The 22,478-nt window shown below is 32.8% G+C and overlaps 1 protein-coding gene across 3 annotated transcripts in view; it reads right to left on the bottom strand.

The window, feature by feature from the left end:
* Positions 1–22,478, bottom strand: part of USP15 (ubiquitin specific peptidase 15) — a 124,078-nt gene that overhangs the window by 29,383 nt on the left and 72,217 nt on the right. For 2 of the 3 annotated variants that reach the window (XR_005532482.1, XM_039256221.1), the window contains exons 7-8: positions 20,439–20,525; positions 13,612–13,756 (exon numbers count right to left, since the gene is read on the bottom strand). Coding sequence is in view for 2 of the 3 variants with exons in the window: in XM_039256221.1 (XP_039112152.1) it covers positions 13,612–13,756; positions 20,439–20,525 (232 nt within the window). In the remaining variant the exon portion in view is untranslated. The remainder of the gene's footprint in view (positions 1–13,611; positions 13,757–20,438; positions 20,526–22,478) is intronic. The other variant, XM_039256222.1, reaches the window with a different exon arrangement.

Below are 22,478 nucleotides of genomic sequence, written 5' to 3'. Positions count from 1 at the left end.
TTTTTTAAAATTTCCAAATCATCATAGTCTGCTATTTTTATAAAATACAATAAAAATGAACCACTAGAAAAATGGAAAACGACATACAAAAAAACAAAGCCTCATTTTCTCTTATGAGATTTAATAGGTATAAAATATGCTGACAAACTGTTAGAAAAGTTTTAGATCACTTAGACTTAATTTCTACGCTTATCTTATTGTTAATCATGCTGTCTCATCCATAGACAGATTCTGAGAAATACTGTTCTAATCTATCATTATCTTGCAGTATGCTAAACCTTGGGGATATAAAAGAAAACCAAGACAGTCTCTACTTTCATGATTCTCACTGTGTAATAGGTATTTGTCCAGAAGAAAGAGAGGAAAGAAGGGAGAGGCAGAGGTATGGGGAAGGCAACTAGGGAAAAGGAAAAAGTATACACAAACAAGTTTGAAACTTAACAAATTCCAAGAACCTTTAGTTTTGGCTAAAGAGGGAGGAAAACCTCATGTGGGTTATCCTTTAGGTGAAATTTTAAGCAAAGAGATAAATAATTATATTTGCATTTAAAAAGAGTGACTCTGGAAACAATGCACTAAATGTAGTGAAAGAGGACAAAAGAAGGAATAAAGACAGGAGTTAGGGAGATACTTCACACGTCACATAAAAGATGCTCAGGTACTCAAACAGTGTCCTGACGATAGAAGAGAAGATGGATGGAAGTGACATCAAGAGGTAGTGGAATGAACAGGATTTGGGTCAAATCTCAAGTTTTGATGTGGGTTAGGGGGTGGATAGCTGCAACTAAGGGAGTATGAGGTAAAAGGATCAGGTTACTTGGGAGAGTGTTTGGTCTCAGTAACCCAATTTAGTTGAAGTGTAATATTATCTCAGCAGAAATGTCCATCTAATTGCTATATACTGAAGGGAAACTCAGGAGGGAGAATTATAGTGGAGACAGATTCGGGATATGTCAGTTAAAAGGCGAAAGATTTACACGATCTGAAGAGACCAGAGTATTGGGATTTGTCAGTTAAAGTGGATGTCAACATCTCAAAGGTAATGAGTTACAAACAACCCTGGAAACAGTCAAGAATGACTTTATCAAAAGTAATTTCTTTGAGGTGGTATGATGGTCACAGTGATGATATAATAATAACTGATAAGTGCATATTGCTTACTAGGTACCAGGCACTTGTTAAACAATTTATCTTCATTTAGCAGATGAAGAAACTAAGAAGTTTCTTATTCAAGATCACACAACCAAGTGACAGAACTAGGCTTTGAATCCAAGCAGTCAGGTTCCAAAACCTGTGCTTGTCACTACTATGCTATCCTGCCGATGACTACTGAATGGGAGATGAAAAAGTAGGGAGAAAGTAGAGACCATTATTTTCAATTTTCAAGGTTAAGAGTCCTCTTCACTCCTCACTTAGAAAATTAAAAAAAAAAAAAAAAAAAAGACTTGATGATGTATATATGCTGAAAGGAACATACTGAAAAGGTGAGGTAAAAGGTATAATTACAAAGATGAGATTAATGGAACAAATCTCAGGGATGATAGCAGAGGTCCCAGGAAGATGGTGGTATAATCATGACAGACACTTCAGGTATTTAAGAAGAATCTTAACATGTTATATTTTACTATTAAGAATTTCCTTATAAACAATTGGTAACATTTTGGTTAAAATTTATAATTTCTTTTAAAAAGTTATTAAAAACTTTTTCCTGTCTAACTATGTAACAATTAGAAAGGTCCTAGGCAATTACCAAAGAATCATTCATAATACTTAAATTATATGCCAAATATGTAAAAATATATATACACATACATACACATATATACACATTCATATATACATAATGAATTTGTGTATGTAGATTAGTGTATGTGTGTCAATGATTCAGTCTTTTTTCAAAGCAGCATCTCTCTAAATGAAAGCCAGAGACAGATTTTTAATTTTTATTATACACGACATGGTTATAAAGCAGAGTAATTTTCTGGTAAGTCCTTCAAGTTCAATGAACATCATCTTTGATGTGATTACTTTAGAAGGCTGTATGTTGTCTTGATATTGTCATTGCTCAAGATATTTTAGGTACTCCTCTTTAGAGGTGGCACACTTATGAAAAAGCATTAATATCTAGCACACAGGGTGCCAATATGTGTTTAATGTGTGTGTAATCAATGTCATTTTTTCTGTATGGTAAAATAGATTTATTTTTTCTATTTGTTTTTTCTTTAATGTTTGTTTATTTTTAGGGCACCTGGGTGGCTCAGTTGGTTAAGAGTCTGACTTCGGCTCAGGTCATGATCTCACGGTTCATAGGTTCAAGCCCCACGTGGGGCTCTGTGCTGACAGCTAGCTCAGAGCCTGGAGCCTGTTTCAGATTCTGTCTCCCTTTCTCTCTGACCCTCCCTTGCTCACATACTTTCTCATTTAAACATTTTAAAAAATAAATATATTTTTTTTTATTTTTGAGAGACAGAGTGCGAGCAGGGGAGGGGCAGAGAGAAAGAGAGAGAGAGAGAGGGAGGGAGGGAGGGAGGGAGGGAGGAGGGGGAGAAGGAGATACAGAATCTGAAGCAGGCTCCAGGCTCTGAGCTGTCAGCACAGAGCCCAATGTGGGGCTTGAACCCACGAACCGCGAGATCCTGACTTAGGCTGAAGTTGGACACTTAACTGAGTCAGTATGGTATGGTAAAATAGATTTCTAATGTAGGGATTTCTGTGGTAGAAAATTATGGGAACAAGCATGAGCTATAATGTTGTATTTGTACGTTTGGTAATTCACTGTTAATTTTATGACCAAATAAAACAAAAGTCATTATGAATAATGTACTTTACCAAATAAAATCAAGGCCTGACTCAAAAGTCACCTCCTTGGTGAACCTCTCTTATTTCCCAAGGGCTCTTTTTTCTTTGCTTCTATAACATTTGACTGATCATGCTTTCTATCATATCATATACTGTATCTTATTTACTTATATGTCTATTTCATTCACTACACCATCAATTTCTAAGAGTACAGGCACATTCTTTTTCAACTCTATTACTAATGGCCAGAACACTGCTTGGCACACAGTAGAGACTCAATGGATGTTTGTTGGATTAGATAAATAAATTACCCCACTAAAAACAAGACAACTAGTTTAGTTGCTCTTAATTCCTTTGCCCCTTTCTCTCTCCAACCCTAGATAAACCCAGTTACCTACTATATGAACCCAGTCATCTATTCTATGCACCAGGTAGCTGAACACTGCTAGAGAAAATTTCAAGTGAATAACCCTACACCATTCTAAATTGATGATCTCCAGCCTCAAACAAGATCTCAGTACTGCCAAGCAATCTTACTCTTTCATTCTTAGCAAATAATCTGGTCTCATATTTTTAGGATCATGGAAGTTATCACTAAATCTAGAAACTACTTGCAAACATCCTTCTCCTTTTCTCCTGTTGCAATAGCAGTGTCTTTACTCCACTCAAATGTTGCATTTTAAAACTTAGTCTTGGGACCTCTTTTTCATAGATGCCCTCATTAAGATGCAACCATACTTGATGTTAAATATCATCTACAAGCAGCCATATTTCCATTGCTAACGTAAGCCTCTGGTCTGTATTCCATATGAGAATATCCACCTGCCTTTAATGTATCTAACTTGGGATGTTTCACAGGTGTAACAAACTGAATATGCCTTTAAAAAAATTAACTCACATTCTTCTCCCTACCTAAAATCTACTCCTGCTACTGTGCCCCTCCTCCCATCACTCCAATTTCATTAAATGGTTATAACCATGATGCACAAACCAGTACCTACAGACAAATGTGACTTTCATCACTCTTCATTAATCTGACTTCCTTATACATGTCAAACATTGTTCTAGGTAACAGAAGTAGAGCAGTGACTGAAACAAAGCCCCTATGCTCATGGAGGATGTGTGTGAGAGAGAGGTGGGAAGAGGCAGACAGATATTTGGGGCTATAGCAGTGACTAACACAAAGGCTCTAAGCTCATGCAGTGTGTGTGTGTGTGCATGCATCTGTGTGTATGTTTGGAGTAGGCGAAGGCAGACAGGCAAAAAATCCAAATATGTAGACAGCATATGAGGTGGTCAGGACCGATGTATGGAATGTGGAGAGGGTGGTTACTTCTGTATGTAAAGTGAGTGGGGAAGGTTCTGACTGATAAGAGACCTACGGAAGAGAGAGAACAAGGATATAAGTATCTGGAGGAAGAAATTCCAGGCCTAGGAAATTCTAAGTTCAGAGATCATGACGCATGGACATTCTTGGCATCACAAGGCTAGGGCTAATAAGGATGGAGAGAAGGGAACATGAAGGAAAATGAAAGTGAATATGATAGCATGGGGCCAGATCATACAGGGCCTTATATCTATTCTGTTTTAAGAACTTAAGCTTGGTTGAGTGAAATAAGAAAGTATTTAGTATTACAGACAAGGAGTAATAGAAATGCCTTAGGTTTGAAAAGGATAGCTTTGGCTGCTCTTTTGAGAACATTCTTACATTGTTAAGAATGTAAGCAGATAAATCAGCTAAATGCAATAAATCAGATGAAATTATGGCAGCCTAGAATCTTTAATGCTTTCTTAATACATTAAAACCCACATTCCCCCTACATAATCTGGCTTTGCCTACTTCTTCAGACTCATTTTATACCACTCCTCTTCAAATATTATTCCACAGGTTACTCACCTTTTGGTTCCTCAAACTTGCCTGTCCTAGAGGCTTTGCATATGTTGTTGCTCCATCTAACTTCCACTCTTACCTGCCTAATTCATACCTATTCTTTGGTCATAACTCAAATGTTACTTATGGACAGTATGACACCCAGGATAAAGTGGGTACTCTCAAAGTTCCTGTTATTTACTCACAGCACCCCATTTTTCTTCTTCAGGATGCTTATCATAATTCATGATTTATTTAATATTTATCTTCTCATTAGACTATGCACCATGGAAACAAATACAGTTTTGTTCACAATGTTATAATTAGTGCCTATGAAAGGAACTTTGTAGGCCTTCAATATGTATGTGCTGACTAAATGAATGGATGACTTTATATTTGATTAAAAACAATTACCCAACTTGATCACCTACAATATCCTGAAGATAATGCTCTGAATAACTTCAGGTTTTTGAAAATCAACTTCAATATCAAAGAAATATCTATCAGTGATATTAAGAAAAAGGAAAGCAATTCCAAAGGGAGTTCTTAAAATGTTTTGAACACTCTATCAAATGAGTAAATGTGTGTATAATCCCCTACGAAACTGTTTTGATCTGTACAGCAGTTACCTTTCGGGGACCATCTGTGTTAAGGGGCCATATATTAGGCATAGATATAAAAACATTTTTATTGGCTGTACAATATGTATACTTAATGCCACTGAACTGTACACTTAAAAATGATTAAAAGAGTAAATTTTTTTATGTATATCTGACAATAAAATATTTTATGTATTTCTTATAAATTGACTAGCATAATTTTGACAGATAACATTATCTCAGAAAGTATGGAATAACAATCCAGTGTTAACTCATTTATTAACTTGTTCTAGTGATGACAAATCACTTAAACTTTCCTTCCCTCAATTTTCTCATCAGTGAAATAAGGATACCTTATACCCTGACAGGCCTCTGTGAAGAGGAACTTAAGAAAGTGACAATGATATAAAAAACCTGCATTCTGCAAAGAAGGGTGCTCTGTTCTCAGAGGCTGCAGGTTCTTCACTGGACTGTTAATTTTTAATATGAGGTTAGGAGAATGAGTAATTTATTTCAACTATTATTATTAATTAAGCAATGTCTTTCAATAACCAACTCATTGATCCTCTCCCTGCCGTATATAGCACAGTTTACAAATCACTGTTAAGAATTGATTCATACTACTTAGCAACTGGTTTTCATATATATACTATTAAAGGAATATGGAACTAGGCAATTATTTGCAAAGTGACTAATGAAGTGGTTCTTGAGCAATAAGCATAATCACAAAGTATTTCCACTCACAAGCTAAAATAGAAAGGTGACTTTAAGATAAATGACATTAAAAGGAAAAAAGTCAATTAGGGATGTTTAGTAAATAAATACAGCACAACCTTAGTTGAACAGAATTTAAATGTATACATTAAAACAAATAGACAAAAGACAACAAAACAAGCCCTTAAGAGGGATTTAGTGTGCTTTTCTTTTTTTTAAGGCTCTATCTGTCCAATATCCTACATTTTCTAGTTACCCTTCAGTAACAGCAACTTATAATTTAGACTAAGTCTGACACACTTTAGAATCTTCCAATTATAAAGTGTTGAATAATATTACTGTATATTTAATAAAGGAGGAAATAGATCTTAGAAAACATTTTGACATCAAGAAAATGAACTGTTTGATTTTTAGGTGATAAAAGTAAATCTGGAGCCACTTCCCCTTTGTTTTTCCTTTTTTTGAGGGGAGCAAATTTATAGTTATTGTTATAAATTACAGATTGACATTTCTTACATTTTCCTTTAATTACAAACAAATATCCTTTTAAAAAAATGTTTTTGAGGGGGGGAGCAAAAGAGGGGAAGAGAAAGGCAGGGAGGGAGGAGGGCGGGAGACACAGAGAGGGAGATAGAGACAGAGCAAATCTCAAGCAGGCTCTGCACTGTCAGCATGAAGCCTGACATGGGTCTCAAACTCATGAAATGAGAGATCACGACCTGAGCCAAAATCAAGAGTTGGATGCTCAACCGACAGAGTCACCCAGGCACCCAATACATTCCCTATATATTTTTTAAAAGTTTATTTATTTTGAGAGAAAGAGAGCACAAGCACAAGTGGATGAGAGGCAGAGAGAGGAGAAAGAGAATCTCAAGCAAGCTCTGTGCTGTCAGTGCAGAGCCTGGCACAGGGGCTTGATCTCATGAACCATGAGCTTGACCTGAGCTGAAATCAAGAGTTGGATGCTTAACTGACTGAACCACCCAGGCACCCCCACAGATAAATATCCTTACAATAACTATTAAAGTTATTACAAGAAGGGCACCTGGCTGGCTTAGTCCATGGAGCACGTGGATCTTATGAGTTTGAGCCCCATGTTGCGTGTAGAGATTACTTAAAACTTAAAGTATTAAAAAAATCAATACAAGATATTTCAGTCTGATTATATTAACCACTGTTACAAGGTGTGATCACTGTAAGTAATCTTGCCTAGTGAGTATATGTAAATTGGTGTTGATCTTTTTATAGCCAGAGTAATGTAGAAACAATTCTATATTAGAATCAGCTGTAATTATTTACAATTTCTTGAAATCATCCCTCTATTTCTCCACAATCTATACTTAATGTCATTTCCTATTACAGAATTAGGGGCAGATAAAACATTTAAATCTATATTAATTCAGAAGTTGAAGCATTAATCCTACAGAAATTTGTATATTCATTTAGAAAATGGAAGAGCAAATAAGTTTGATCCCTTCAGTATATGATTTTAAGAAAGGCATGTTTTCTTAAAGAATCCACTCCTGAAATCACTGTTGCACCATATGCTTAGATATAAATTAAAAAATATAAATAAAGGGGCTCCTGGGTGGTTCAGTCGGTTAAGCAACCGACTTCAGCTCAGGTCATGATCTCACAATTTGTGGGTTCGAGCCCCGTTGGGCTCTGTGCTGACTGCCAGCTCAGAGTCTGGAGCCTGTTTCAGATTCTGTATGTCCCCCTCTCTCTGACCCTCCTCTGCTCACTCTCTCTCTCAGAAATAAATAAAACATTAAAAATTTATTTAAAAAGTTTAAAAAGGCAAGTTTTCATGACAAAAAAAAAAAAAATCACCAAGCCAAGTTACACAGGTGCAAGTCATTCTTTTAGATACCATTTCTCCCCAGTCAGGAAAACTATATTCTTACAGAACTATGCTATATATACTCTTCCCCAAAATAATATGCCTGACAAATCAGGTTTTCCTTTCCCACCCCCTTCTCCTCCTTCTTTTTTTTTTTTTAAGCTTACTTATTTAAGTTTACTTATTTTGAGAGAGAGAATGTGCAAACAGGGGAGGGGCAGAGAGAGAGAATCCCAAGCAGACTCTGTGCTAACAGTGGGAGTTGAAACTCATGAACCATGACATCATGACCTGAGCTGAAATCAAGAGTCACTTAACTAACCGAGCCATCTGGGAGCACCCCTCACCCCAACCCTCTCTTTATGAAAGAAGGGGATACTTCTCTCTTAACCCTAGTTCAAACAAAGGGAAAAGTAAAAACATTGGTATCTGAGTTGAGAAAGTGAATGGTTCCAATACAAGTAAGGTCATTTTCATTCTTTCATCAAAATGGAAAGAAGACCCAAATGAGTTGCCATTTGATAGATGATTAAACATATTTTTGATGATAGTGCCATGTAATTTTTGGCACAGAATATGGGAGGAACTCAAATAATTGAGTTTAATTTCCTGGATTAGGTATGTGAAGTATAGCATAGGGAATATAGTTAATAATTTTGTAATAACTTTGCATGGTGACAGATTATTTTGTACTACATAAAAATATCAAATCATTATGTAGTACACATGAAACTAATATAATATTGTATGCCATTTATACTTTTCTAAAAATCTGCCCTAGGAAGAAGTATTTGAATTTCTAGCTATATTCGCAGTTTATTATAAAAAGTCATTTCCTCAAGATCCTAAACTGTTTTTTAAAATTCTTTTGTTTCAGGGGTTAAATGATTCTTTTTTTTTTTGATGAAAACCATTTCATTTATTTAAGTATAAATTTGGTTAATTTGAACAAAATTAGAGAGCTTTATGTTAAACTGGGATTCTAAGAATCGGTGTTCCAATTAATGCAAAAAGAAGGTCTCAGGGTGAGAGTAGAACAGCACTATACTTAATCACATACAAAGCTATAAACTACTACAACACAAAAATAATAGTTTCAGGAATACCTTTTCCATGGCTTTACAATATAATAGGATTTTAGTTTCTTAAGAAAAAGTTATTTCTGAGTAATATTACTCATTCTGTTTATTTGAAAAATAAACTTAAAACTTTCTGTTTAATATTCTTCTGAATTTACTGAATAGGTTTTTTCCTAATCCAACAGGTAATAATAAAAAAAAGTTGGCTTTAAAAATGCTTCTAATCCCAACTGATTTTACACTATATGACAGAACAGATCCTTGATTATTATCATTTTTTCCCCAATGACTTCCTAGACTAAGTAGCACTATTACTTCCAGGTAAAGAGTTTGAAAACAACCATCTTACGCCATGCTGCTTTCCAGTGGAAAAGACCATATCACTTCCCTGCTTCAAATCCATCTGAAGAGTTGCTTCTTCCAGGAAGCCAATCATGAGCCTCCTAGGCCTTGACAATGAAAAAGACAAGGGTTGGAGTGCTCCTGAATCTACTCAACTGATGCTAATTAAAATTACCTCCAATAATGTAAACTTTTATAACTAAAGATTCTCTCAAAGATTTAGGACATTAGAAAGCCATTTTCTTAACTTATTTCTATCACTGGGACATGGTAGTGTATGCCTACAATCATAACTACTGAGGAGGCTGAGGCCAGGGATAATCTAAAGAATTTTGAGTTCTCTGAAGACTGAATATGCACTACTAATTCTTCATTATTATATTCTTTGCCTATTGGTTTGTATAGGGAGAGTTAAACTGACATAGTTCAGATGTGGAGCAGATGATAAATACCATTATTACAATAATACTGAGTGAAAAATAATTAAAAATATAATTAATGCTTTCTTTATTCACTAGGTTCAACCCAAGTGGGATAAGATTTGTAGGAAAGGGGAATAAATACAGGGGTTATTAAAGGTAGACTTTTTTCAGAGTTACTCTGCTTAGCTCTTTGAATTGAAAGAAAAAAGACAAAATATCAATCTAATGCCTATTCATATATGATGTGCTAGTCACTATCCTAAGAGTTTTATATTCAACTCATTTAATCTCCATGAAATTCCCAAGATACAGGTAGTAATATTTTCCTCATCTGATGAGAAAAATGAGTTGTGGAAATAACGTAAATAGGGCAACACAGCTAATAAATAAGAGAGACATGTTTTCAATCCAGACAGTATAACTCCATAGTCTGTGCTCCTAACCTATATTATTAATTTGTAATGCGTTTTCCTTTTTTCTTGCTATAATAGTTTTTGGACTGTTCCTTAGAATCCTAGAATCCCGTGAAAATGCCTCTGGGGCCATTAAGGAAAGAAAGTAAGAGAAAGCAGGTGGCACTCCATACCCTTTACCTAACACAACTTAACTACATCTGTTTCAATAGAGGATAGAATTAAACTTTTCAGTAATAATTTAAAAAAAATTTTCATACTAAAAGACAAAATGTGTGAAAATCAAATTATCTAGACTATAATCTTCATGGGGTCAGGATCTATGTCCAAAAGTATCTCATATGTTTGATATTCAATAAATATTAACTTAAGAAATTAAAACAACATGGCAGTACTATTCTCATAAAAAAATTTAATATTCACTCATATCATTACATCAGAGAAAATCCTGAATACCAATATAATTAAATTAAATAATAACACTAATAATCTTAAATTCATGCTCCAATTGGTTCCACTTAGTTTTTAATCATAAGCAATAACACGATTACCTCAAGGCTACTGATAGCTTAATAAGCATAATCCATTCTCACATAGAAAAAAAAGGAATGCTTTCCACTCATGTTTTTTTTTAAAATATATCAATAATTATACTGCTTGAGGTACTAAAATGGCTATTCATTTTTTAGGATTATTGAATTAATATAAGAAATTACACTGAAATTCAAGTTATCAGTAGAAATACTGTAATAATTTCTAAAGTTCATGAATTGTCTTCAACCTCACAGATGTTACAAGAAAACTCGGGAAAAAAAGGATAATTGAGGAAAGAGTATCTAAAAAAATCATTAAAAAAATACTCTATTTGTTATCTTTTACCCCTTTCATCAATGAACCTAACAACTTACATAAGTGTTCATGAAACAGGGATAAAGGCTATCAACATCATTTTGTATTCCCTTTAATGATGAGTTTTCAGCTTGAGAGTGAATATTTAAATCAATCAAAAATCACAGAAGCTTGAAGAAAATTAAACTAGTCCTAGCTTTTCCAACTGTGGATTTGGATTAAAAGTCAAAAGTAGCAAAAATAAAAACTCATCTTTTTCTCTTACCAAAACTGATTGTGGAGGTTTTTATTTTAGAAAAAGTACAGTTTCCAGCCAAGACACAGACATAAAATAATATCTACTGTTTAAAAAAGCCCGTTAAGTTTTCATCAACAATTTTTCTTATTTTGTAACTATTACAAGAAACTAACAAACTATCACCCTAACAAACCTCACCCTCATGACTAATTTCAAAAGAAATGAAACCTGTGAAGGCAATATAATATTAAGAGGGGTCAGCGTTAGATCTACAAATTTACTGTAATAAAATTGCTTTAAAGTGAGGCAAAAACTAATAAGAGTTTCTGATACCTTAAACATACACAAGAAAGTTCAACAAATGCCAAATTTAGGCATTTCTAGCTCAACATTTAGAAGATTTAATTTTAATACTCATTTTTGAGAAATTATAGTTAACCATCTGGAGACAAAGCACTACAGACTAAATCAAAGGCAAAGGAAACTAGAACGTAATAATCCCTTCAAAGGAATTGAGTTTGAATGAAAGCCAGAGCCTCCTCTGAATGATTAGCATGAACATTAACTCTAGTTCTCTTCTGACAGACTCAAATTTTTTAATGCCTATACTGATAAAAGTATTTTCTTAATCCTTATGAGAAAGCATCAAGATTGGTTTTCTACACTAGATTAAAACATAAACAAAAAAAACCCTCAAGCTTTTTATCGAGTATCTAGAACCAAAATAATTTTGGCAGTGCAAGGATAGGAGTTATCCAAAAATTATGATCTGGTGACACAAGAACAGGGTTTTCTGGTACTGATGAAACCACCATTTATTTAAAACATTTTCCAGAGATGGTATTAAAGAAGAGGTTCAGTGGTCAGGTATAGAGTAGTCCAACAGATACCCAAATAAAATTAGAATCTGGCCTGCTCTATCTCTGCAAGCTCAGAACCCACACACTTTACTTCATCTAAATAGCTGTCAGGATAACAATATGTTTTGGCTTGCTCTTCTCAGATGATGTTTCTTTTCTCCTCTCCCAGAAAAAAAAGGTAAATGTTTTTAAAAATTGCTTATTTAGTGCTAGGATCCCAGAAAAAAAACTGTGAATAAAAAAATCCACATTTAAGTTTAAGTAATATTACTCTTCAAAGAGGGTTTAAAGGAAGAGTCTACTAGCCCTAGATGGTATCTGCTTGAGCAGAGAGGCTATTTCCTGAGTGGCTCAACTCTAAACCAAGAAATCAGAAATTAAGCATTTAGGTCCCCTATGCATTAGAAGATTGTCAATTCCTGGTCTAGGGAATTATGACAATTAAGTTCTAATTTTCCTAGAATGCTGCAAAAGCAATGGTTAATTTAGGAGATAAATTGATTAATGCCAATGTACAAAAGGATTTATTTAGAATTTTGGGCAGTGAAGAGTCCTCTACTATACTCAGATAGTGAAAAAGAATTGTAATAATGTCCTTACTTAAACCATACTCTACATGTAATCTCTACCTTTGGAGGATGACACTCGGGCATAGAAGATTCACTATTAAAATATGGATAGAGAACAGAAAATTACAGATTTAAAAGTAAAATTTCAGACTTTGTAAAAAAAAAAAACAAAAACAAAAAACACACCCCAAAACAAAGGACCAAAAGAAAAAAAAGGGTTAAAATTGAGATATCAAAAATAGTGTATCATTATTTTGGGCTTTTTGAAATGCAGAATTTTGTCAAAGGGGAATGAAATAACCAACTCTAATTTTATAAATAGGGAGATATTAAACAATATATAGATTATTGTCATTACTTCAAAATCAATCAAAGACATAAATATTTAACAAGTTGGAAGAGGATATAGACAGACCAGGAAGAAAAGGGAAGCTCCATGGAGAGACAAAGGGAACAAAGGGGCAGTGATCAATTATATGCCCAAATTAAAAGATCTTTAAGGGAAAGTGATTTGTTAAAGTATGTATGCAAAAAGCGGTTCATAGAATTTTCTCATTAAAAAAAATCTTAATCTCACATTAAGGTTAAAAAAAGATTTAAAAATAAATTCATTTAGAGTTAGAGGACTGGTAACCATAAAAGATTCATTCTCTAAATTCCCACCAATGTCCAAAAAAAGCATGAAACTTCAAATGAATATGTAAAGGAGAGATCTCATGTGGTGTTTTTTCTTTTTGTTTTAGAGTCTAGGTTTTCTGTTTGAAATTATATTTTTGCATGAAGGGATAGCTAATTTTCCACCATGTGGAAATCATATGCCACCTAATTGAGTAACAGGATAATGATATTCTACTAGCACTAGAAAGAATGAATCAAATATACATGCTTAAATCTTCCACGAAAACAGATACTTTCAAAACATACATAATACTTATGTTTTGATATGTAAAAGTCTACTCTTCTTTTATTGCTGATTTCCATGAAACACATGAGTTTCACTTTGGAAAAACCTACCTGAATAGCTGAGTTCATGAAACACGTATTTCCCAAGTTACTTAGGCCACAGAGGCCTGGCTGTTCATTGTTTCTGCCAGGTTCTGAGTAATCATAGTTCTTATAAGCAGTATATGATGGGAGACAATAATTTGAATTTTTCACACTGGAAGAAAACAAAGAATATTTTTCATAATGTAGCTGATTGTTACAATATAGTTACATTAACAGAGTACTTTAAACTTATTTGAGATAGATGGTCATTAAATTTTTTTAATTAAGAAAAATTAACTCAGGTACTTTTAAAGATATGAACCTGAATCAAAAGAACCCCTCTAATCAAGATACAGTCAATAAACAAAATCACTGCATACTATGCCACACCAGCCAATACAAACCACTGTTATATCTTTCTACCCTTGATTAGCTGGAGCAGCTCCACAGCTTGCTCCATTCTTCATTGCTCCATCAAATTTAAAACATTCAGATTTTAAACACCACCCACAGCAATAAATCATCTCATTTATGTCTCTTTTACATCCTGCTACTGTAATAGAATGATAACAGTAGAAACAGGAGGAGTTGTGCTTTAGTTGCAGGTGAGAGAAGAGATTTCCAAGGCCTCTGTGACATCACTGGTCTGATTCACTGAAGATTCTATATATAGTTTCTATGCTAGACCACCAGCAAAATCTAGTATTCAAATGCAGAAAAAAGCCTGGGCTGATTAGGGCTGCAAAATGAAATGATTCTAAGCAAGTACATTCCAGTATTATTTGCCTTTTCTTTCTTCTGGTTTGTTAGAATGATGTCGTTTATTTAACTAGATTAATATAACCAATATAACTGGGACTATCAGTAGAATAAATATTAATCTTAAAAAAAGCCATACAATCTTCAATGTTAGAGAACCAGGGTAATTTTAGAAAGAACTAAAAAAAAGTCAATCAGTAAATTAATTTGTCCTTTTTCTATTTACATGTAATAAAAAATAATTTTGTGGAAAAGGATGAATTCTCCCTTAATTTTTAATAGGTTATCTTATAAATATTTACAATGGACACTTTAGATATAATTCAAAAGCATACTTTCAACCATCAATTTTTTTTTTGTTGTTTATTAGAACAACCTGAATGAGAATCAAGGTCATTGATAAAAGCAAATGATGATTCAAATAAAAGAATACAGTGTTACAAATAAACATGATGAATCAGTAACTCTGACAATCTCAACTGGCTACAGTTTATTCCTGGTATTCTTTTTATTTTATTATTTTTTTTAACATTTATTTATTTTTGAAGGAGACAGAGACAGAGTATGAGTTGGGGAGGGGTAGAGAAAGAGGGAGACACAGAATATGAAACAGGCTCCAGGCTTTGAGCTGTCAGCAGAAAGCCTTACGTGGGGCTTGAACTCATCATCTAAGAGATCATGACCTGAGCCGAAGTTGGACACTTAACTGACTGAGCCACCCAGGCGCCCCTCCTGGTAGTCTTTCTTAAAAATAATTTTTACTTAAGATTTCAAATGCTTTCTATTGTACCTTCTCTACTTTCACTCTACTAGTGTAACACTTTAAGTGAACTGTACTACTACTACCTGTTCTAACAATGCCTTTAGTAAAGGTAGGCAGACAGACACACACATACACACTCATACGCCCCAACAAGCTAAACAGGTTAAACAAAACTACCTCAATCAAAAACTAAACAAACCTATTAATATTTTTGCATTTTTAAGAAGATATCCTTTCACCACAAATAAAAAGACCAACTTCTAGACTCAAAAAAGAAATACATCCTGAGATATATAAAAAAAAAAGGAGGGCCAAAAGAAATGCAACCCTGATTAATTCAAATTCAGAATTTCTAGACTTTTAACTATATTTACTTGTGTTAAGCTAAAAAAAGTTGAAAACAAAAATAGAATTCAAGCATCTTTTGGTTCTGTACAATCACTAGCCTTATGATTCATATTTTATATTCCCAGTAATAAAGTACAAGACACCTATTAGCAATTCATCAGTGACTGGTGATTGGATTATCAAATCTAACTTCGAGGACATGTAACAAAAAGCTAAATCCTGTTTTTTTTTTTTTTTTTTAGTCCTATAAGTAGTGCTAAAAATCAAGGTCTCTACAGACAAAAAGGAAAGGCCTACATTTTCTATACGCTCTACATATTCCAGATATAAAATTACAATAGAATTTAGCAGAGTATATAGGGAAGGTATGCTCAAATGCATGCTCATGCCTAGACACACACACACACACAAATATGAAAAGACTAAAAACACATTTACATGCTTATTCCTTAAGTATTTATTGAGATATCTGTCTCTGCCCACAAGTAACCTCAATGGATGCTGGAAGCTCTCCTCTTCGTAGTGGCAACAGGATGAACTTTGCTGGGATGGGGTTTTTATTTACTGAGAAATGAACAGAAAACTTACATGCAAAGAAATTTTTTTGGTTTTGTCTTAAAAAATTTTTTTAATGTTTATTTACTTTTGAGAGCAAGCAAGGGAGAGAGGGAGGGAGGGAGAGAGAGAGAGAGAGAGAGAGAGCGAGCGAGAGCGCACACCAGAGTGCCAGAGTGTAAGAGGGAGAGGGGCAAAGCGAGAGGGAGACAAGAACTGAAGCAGGCTCCACGTTCTGAGCTGTCAGCACAGAGCCTGATGTGGGGCCTGAACTCCCAAACTGTGGGATCAGGACCTGAGGTGAAGTTGGAAGCTTAACCTATTGAGCCACCCAGGTGCCCCTTTTGTTTTGTCTTTTAAAATTCAAATCCTTAAAGGATTATCTACATTTTAGTCTAAGTGACAAGGATAAGTTTTGCCCAAAGACTGAAACAGTCTAGATGCTCAATGACAACACTGAAAAATGATAAATTTAAAATACGTTAATACTATATTGATTGGCCACTTATAATCCACATGTTATGTGCTTTCTAAATCAAATATTAAAGTCATGAAAAATACAAAAACCAGCAGTTCTTAAACACTTCAATAAAGTACTGGAAACCTAGGCCTAAAGATAGCCTCTGTTATCTTTCATGACTATTTTTTTCCTAGAGATTATAAGCTAGTCCTTATCCTCTAAGGCTATGCTATTTTGCAAAAATAAATATGCCTGTAATCTTAATGGGAATTTTAGTACTTACTACACTAGATAAATTCTGTATTATAAACCTATCACCCTAAATTAAGATAGATTGAAAAAAGTAACTTATTTTTTGGTAAAACTGAGCTCTATTTGTCTATACAAATTTAAGACTGACTTTTCAATTAGCACTTACACTTGGCATTATGAGCATTATAAATCTATAATTTAATCCTCATAACTACAATTATACCTATTTTGCAGTTAATGAATGATGCTTTCTGCAAGTAACTTGTAAAAAGCCATATGGCTGGCTAGCGCTGGCAGCCTCCAAAATCAAGTTTTTTCACAGTTTAATCTCTTACAGGGAATCATTTCCATTTCAAATAAAAGAGCTTTAAATGAATTAACATAAAAATAGAAATCTGCTCTGATGTGGAATGCCAAAAGTTGAGACAATACATACATTAAAAAGATTTTTTAAAGGCAGTATTCCATCAAAGCAAATGCAGCCAGACAGAAAAAAGCAGTGAACAGAAAGAGAAAGAAATTGGTGCATATTAAAAATGTACTTAAATTATAACTGAGGCAAAACCAAATACTGTATGTATGATCAGGTAAAATTATGACACCAAAGTAAACAACTGATTCCTCATAATACTAGTCTTTAATAAAAGTTTTATTAAATTTATATGAAATAACTTCAAGTATACTTTGTTACTATCTTTAAGACCAATATCCTTATTTCTGGTAGCGAAAATTTTTATCTTAGTAATGTATCAGTTTAATTCAAATCTTGAAATTGTAGATAGTTTTATATAAACTTCTAAGTCATAACTACTGATTTTAATACATACTTTGTACTTGTAGAATATCTCCACATACTTGAAGTTTCAAAAATGCACTTTATCTAAAAAGGCCATTAGCCACTTTACATACTTTTAATTACAGAAACCATGCTATTTCCATATGAAGCCTTAAGCTGCTACTTATTTCTACAAGTTAAATGGAAAGAAATTTTATGTGAAATAATTGTTTAGATAATTGTGATAATATTAATTCAAATTCAAATATTAATTCAAATTAAAAATAATTAAACTATTAATTCAAATTAATGTAAAATATTTTTTCCATTTTATAAATGTTTATATTTTGTTCCTTACTAGGAAAAGTAAGCTTTACTTTTAAGCCTGGTGGTACCTCATTAGCTATTTGCTATAAAAATTTCCTAATATGAAGGACTATTTAGTACCTAAAATAAACAACTATGAATAGCTAAAAATATAATCTAGCCATGGGAGGAGAATCATTGATCAATTTTAGACCTAAGAAAATATTCCAGTTCCTCTCAGAATCTTTTGCAGTCAGAGGTTTTAAGATCCAATTGTACCATCATTATTTTTAGTATAGGAGGGAAATAAGACAAAAAACAGAAACACACCAGACCACATACTAAGATGATTCCAGTCAGAAGGTCAAAATACAGTCTATGCCCAATACAGTCTACATACAATGTTAAAAGTCTCTCCAAAGGATACGTATAAATACATGTGTAAGAACTGACTTCTTTTACAAAATGTGCGAGCATCACCAATTGGTAGAAATACAGGAAGTATTTTATCTCCTATGAAAAAATTACTTTGATGGATTTAATTAAAAGATACCATATAAAATACAAACCAGATTATGAGGGTATTTCCTTTCGCTATTTTGCCTGTGGACATACATTTTTAAATAGAAAAGTACATACTACACTGCAATTTTGATTATGTACACACAGTCTTTGATATGTCACTATTACAATACAATGTAATGTTATTACACTATGGTACATGTTTTTATAAATTACTAAAATAAGGGGATGAATGTTTTAAATCTTGATACACGTGGCAAAGTTTTTTCTAGAAAAGCTGGACTAATACTCCAACCACTCCTTGCAAGAATATCATTACTTAATTTTTCCCAGCGAGACTGAGGTGGAAAGAAGTGGATGGAGTTTTTACGGTTTTAATTTGTACATTTCTAGTTAGTTGTGAATTTGAGTATTTAAATATTTATATATTTTATTTTATTTCATGTTTATTTTTGAAAGAGAGACAGAGAGCGCACCTGCGTGCACATGAGCAAGGGATGGGCATAGAGAGGCACAGAATGAAGCTAGCTCCAGGCTCCGAGCTGTCACCACAGAATCCAATGTGGGGCTCAAATTCACAAGCAGTGAGATCATGAGTTGACCCGACACCATTTGCTTAATTAAGCAACTGAGCCATCCAGGTGCCCCTAAATGTTTATATATTTTAATTGTTTTGCTTTTATTGCCAGCTGCATCATTTGCCCATTTTTCTACCTGTCTTAAAAAATTTCTCACTGATCTTTATGGCTTTGATATACTAAGAATATTTATTTACCCTCTGTCATTTGTAGCAAGTAATTTTTCCATTTATTTGCCATTTATGTTTTATATGTCTAACAATTTAAGTTAATTTAATATACAGTTTTACAGAGAAATTCTCAATAGTGATCCACATTTCCAAACAACATTTCCCGGATAATCCTCCCATTCCCCATTAGTCCACAATGTTTTCTGATCACATTAAATTCTTTTATGTATAAAAAAGGGCTGTTTCTGGACTGTCTTTTCTATTTCATTGATCTGTAGATGTTATTCTCGAGTCACTACTATGCTGTCTGAAATCTTCTATCTTTATAACAGGTTGTGATAATTTAGTAGGATTGATCATTTCTCATTTTCCTTTCCCAAATTATTTTGTCTCTTCTTACATATTTATAATCTATACATTAAAATCATTTTGTCAAGCCCTCTCCCCAACCTAAATATGAATTTTAAGGTCAAATGAATTTAACCTAGAAATTCAATTAATGATGTTCTTTTAAAAATTGTTTCACAAATAGCCTTAGTCTTTTTATCAGATGCTACTTATGAACTGGTCAAACAGTGCAAATATTTAACTACATAAATAGAGTCAATCTAAAAAAATAAACCACAACATAATGTATATATTCAAAAAATAAAACAAGGATAAAATTCTCTAGATTAAAGGTTTTCCAATAGCTTGACTGAACTAATAACAATAAAAGTTTTCTTTTTATCCTTTTATATAAAATAGAAACCAAGCCAATTTTCAAGGTAATATACTCATTTCAGATGTTACAGTGAAGCTAAGGGATTTTTAACCTTTTATGTCCATACAGCACACACTTCCATGTAACTCTTATAAATTGCAAGATTATGAATATAATTCATGATGGGGCAAAGAAATTGTTTTCCTACACTTTTTAAAGAAAAAGTGATTGACTTTTTGATGAACATGAAAATCTGTGTATGTTTCTAGATGAGAATCACTGATACACACTTTTAAAAAATACTACATATTGTAGGTCATTATGTATCGAGTTCTAAAATGACATCTGAAATTTACACTCTTCCTAAAAAATCAAGTTCTAATAGACTTCTGTATAAATTTTCAATAATTCGTGTTTAAACTATAGAATTCTGAAAGTACCTTTATTTCTCTTTTAGAGAATTTACTGTAGTGTATATATTAAAGAAGTTTATAACTGTGCTTTCTTGTAAAGTTACTCCTCGAAGAACTGATCCGTAATTTTTAAAAAAAAAATCATTTTTAATGCATTAAGACTTCATCCTAAATTTTAGATACAAGAGATTTTTTGCAACCACAATAGGGCGATCAATTAAACAAAGAGTTCTTAAGATTCAGTGCTTACTTTCTGTTGTTGATGTTGTTATAATTATTTGATAGAGATGAAGGAGAGATCTTTGGTAAAGCTGAAAAATTGGATGCACCTGGGGACCTTTAAAAATATGAAAATGTTAAATTAGATAAAAAATGCTGAATTTTGAAATTAATTATGAAATAAAGAAAAGACAGATGACAATGTATGTAGTAAATGAATGCTGGAAAACAGATTCATGAGCAAAATCACTATATATTCCTTTGTTTTTTCTATTTCCTATGTATTCTTTCATATAAAAAATACAAAAGGGAACTATTTTCAAAAGAAATTTATCAGATTAAATATACAACTTGATATTTATTATTCCTATATATCTACTGACTCAATATATCCATTTCTGAGTTCAGGTAACCATTTTAAATATTTTACAATCAATAATTTTGTTAAATGGGTGGAATTAAAATGTCAAATTTTTAAGGAAGCACGTAACAGCAATCCGATTTGTGCCCCAGTGGGTACCATGGCATTCTAATTATACACACTGAACCAGAGATCTGAGGATTTACCAGTTCTTTAACATGTAAAGCAAAAGGGAAAGAATTGCATAAAATAATTCAAAACATAATCCTAGAAGTAATTTTTGGCCAAAGTTCTCTGCAAAAACTGAAAAGACATATATCTGACTATATATTACCCACCTCACTAATTCAGAATCTTTCCGGAGAAATCTCAATTACTAATGTCTTTTAATCAACCGATATGCTTTAAAGGCATGATTTATAATCACAAATCCATTACATAGGAATGATTATTTTAAAATAAAGGTCTCTTAAAGATTTAATTTCCCTTGTAATCTTGTTAGTAATTTTAATTTACAAGGCAGCATCTAGTCTATGAGCTGTAAAAAGCTAACTTTTTCAGTCTAGTATCTCATTCATCATAAATTCTAAATTCGTGAGGTCCAGAGTGAGTAGTTTAAAAAAATTATTAGGCGCTAATGAACCATGAAATGGTCAATGGGCAGCAAAGTATAGCTACAGAATCTGCTTGAAGTCTATAAATTTTAGGTGATTTGGATTTTACCTAATCTATATACTTGCAATGTATTTTGGAGAATAAATTGTGGGCAAAAAAATTTCTTACACATAAAAATTTTATTTGTCTTTTGAAGTTTTATATATTATGAAATCTTGGTTAAGATTTTTTTTTTTTTTTACTTTAAAGGTGTTTCTTTTTGTTGATACAGGTTATATATAGGTAGATTACATTAAGTGAGACCTCTATTTAGAAGCCTTTCTGACAGAAGATCTTGGAAGCTATTATTTTACAGTGCTAAGTTCAAAACATAAAACACAATCAACCAAGTTTTAATATAAAATAACAGAGAGAACACATTTAAAAGGTTATTTAATAATTTAAGGTAATAGTTTTTAAATAGAAATAGAGAAGTATCCTGGTATTTTTGCTTTCATGTTAAGAAAGCTAAATTAGCTAATTAAAAAACCCCCAAGTTTATTAGAGATTGAGTTATAATGAATTAAGGAAGTTAACTTTTCAAAATGTAATCCATTTCACTAAAATTTAATTCATTTCAATTTTTCAGAAATAAACTAAAATGTTCTCTTAAATTTTACCATAAATTTTACTATAAGTAAAAGAATTCATTACTTTATCCAATAAAGTAGTTGAGGCACATATATATATATTTTTCTGCCCATCTCTGCCCTTTTTTATTATTCATTAGCCATTTTATCTAAGGATAATATTAGAAGTTTCTATGAAGTTCAGTGAAACACTCAAAACATTTATTAAGTGACTACTATATGCCTTGCCCTTGTTAAATACTAGGAATACAAGGACAGACATAGTTCTTCACCTCAAACAGCTCACAATCTAACGGGAGAAAAGGATACACAAGCAAAGTAACTGTAACATAGTGCAAGTCCTATAACAAATTTTAAAATTGTAACAAAATGTAAAATTTTGTGGGTTAGTAACATGAGATGATTTAAAATGATGTGCAGAGTTGGAGGGAAAGGTAGAAACTGGAAGTGAGAAGATTCCAGGTAG

Source organism: Hyaena hyaena, unplaced genomic scaffold, assembly GCF_003009895.1.
Source record: "Hyaena hyaena isolate Hyena2069 unplaced genomic scaffold, ASM300989v1 scaffold_565, whole genome shotgun sequence".
Classification (NCBI taxonomy): domain Eukaryota; kingdom Metazoa; phylum Chordata; class Mammalia; order Carnivora; family Hyaenidae; genus Hyaena; species Hyaena hyaena.
Note: the sequence above shows the minus strand (reverse complement) of the source record. Positions and strands in the feature narration are given on the sequence as shown.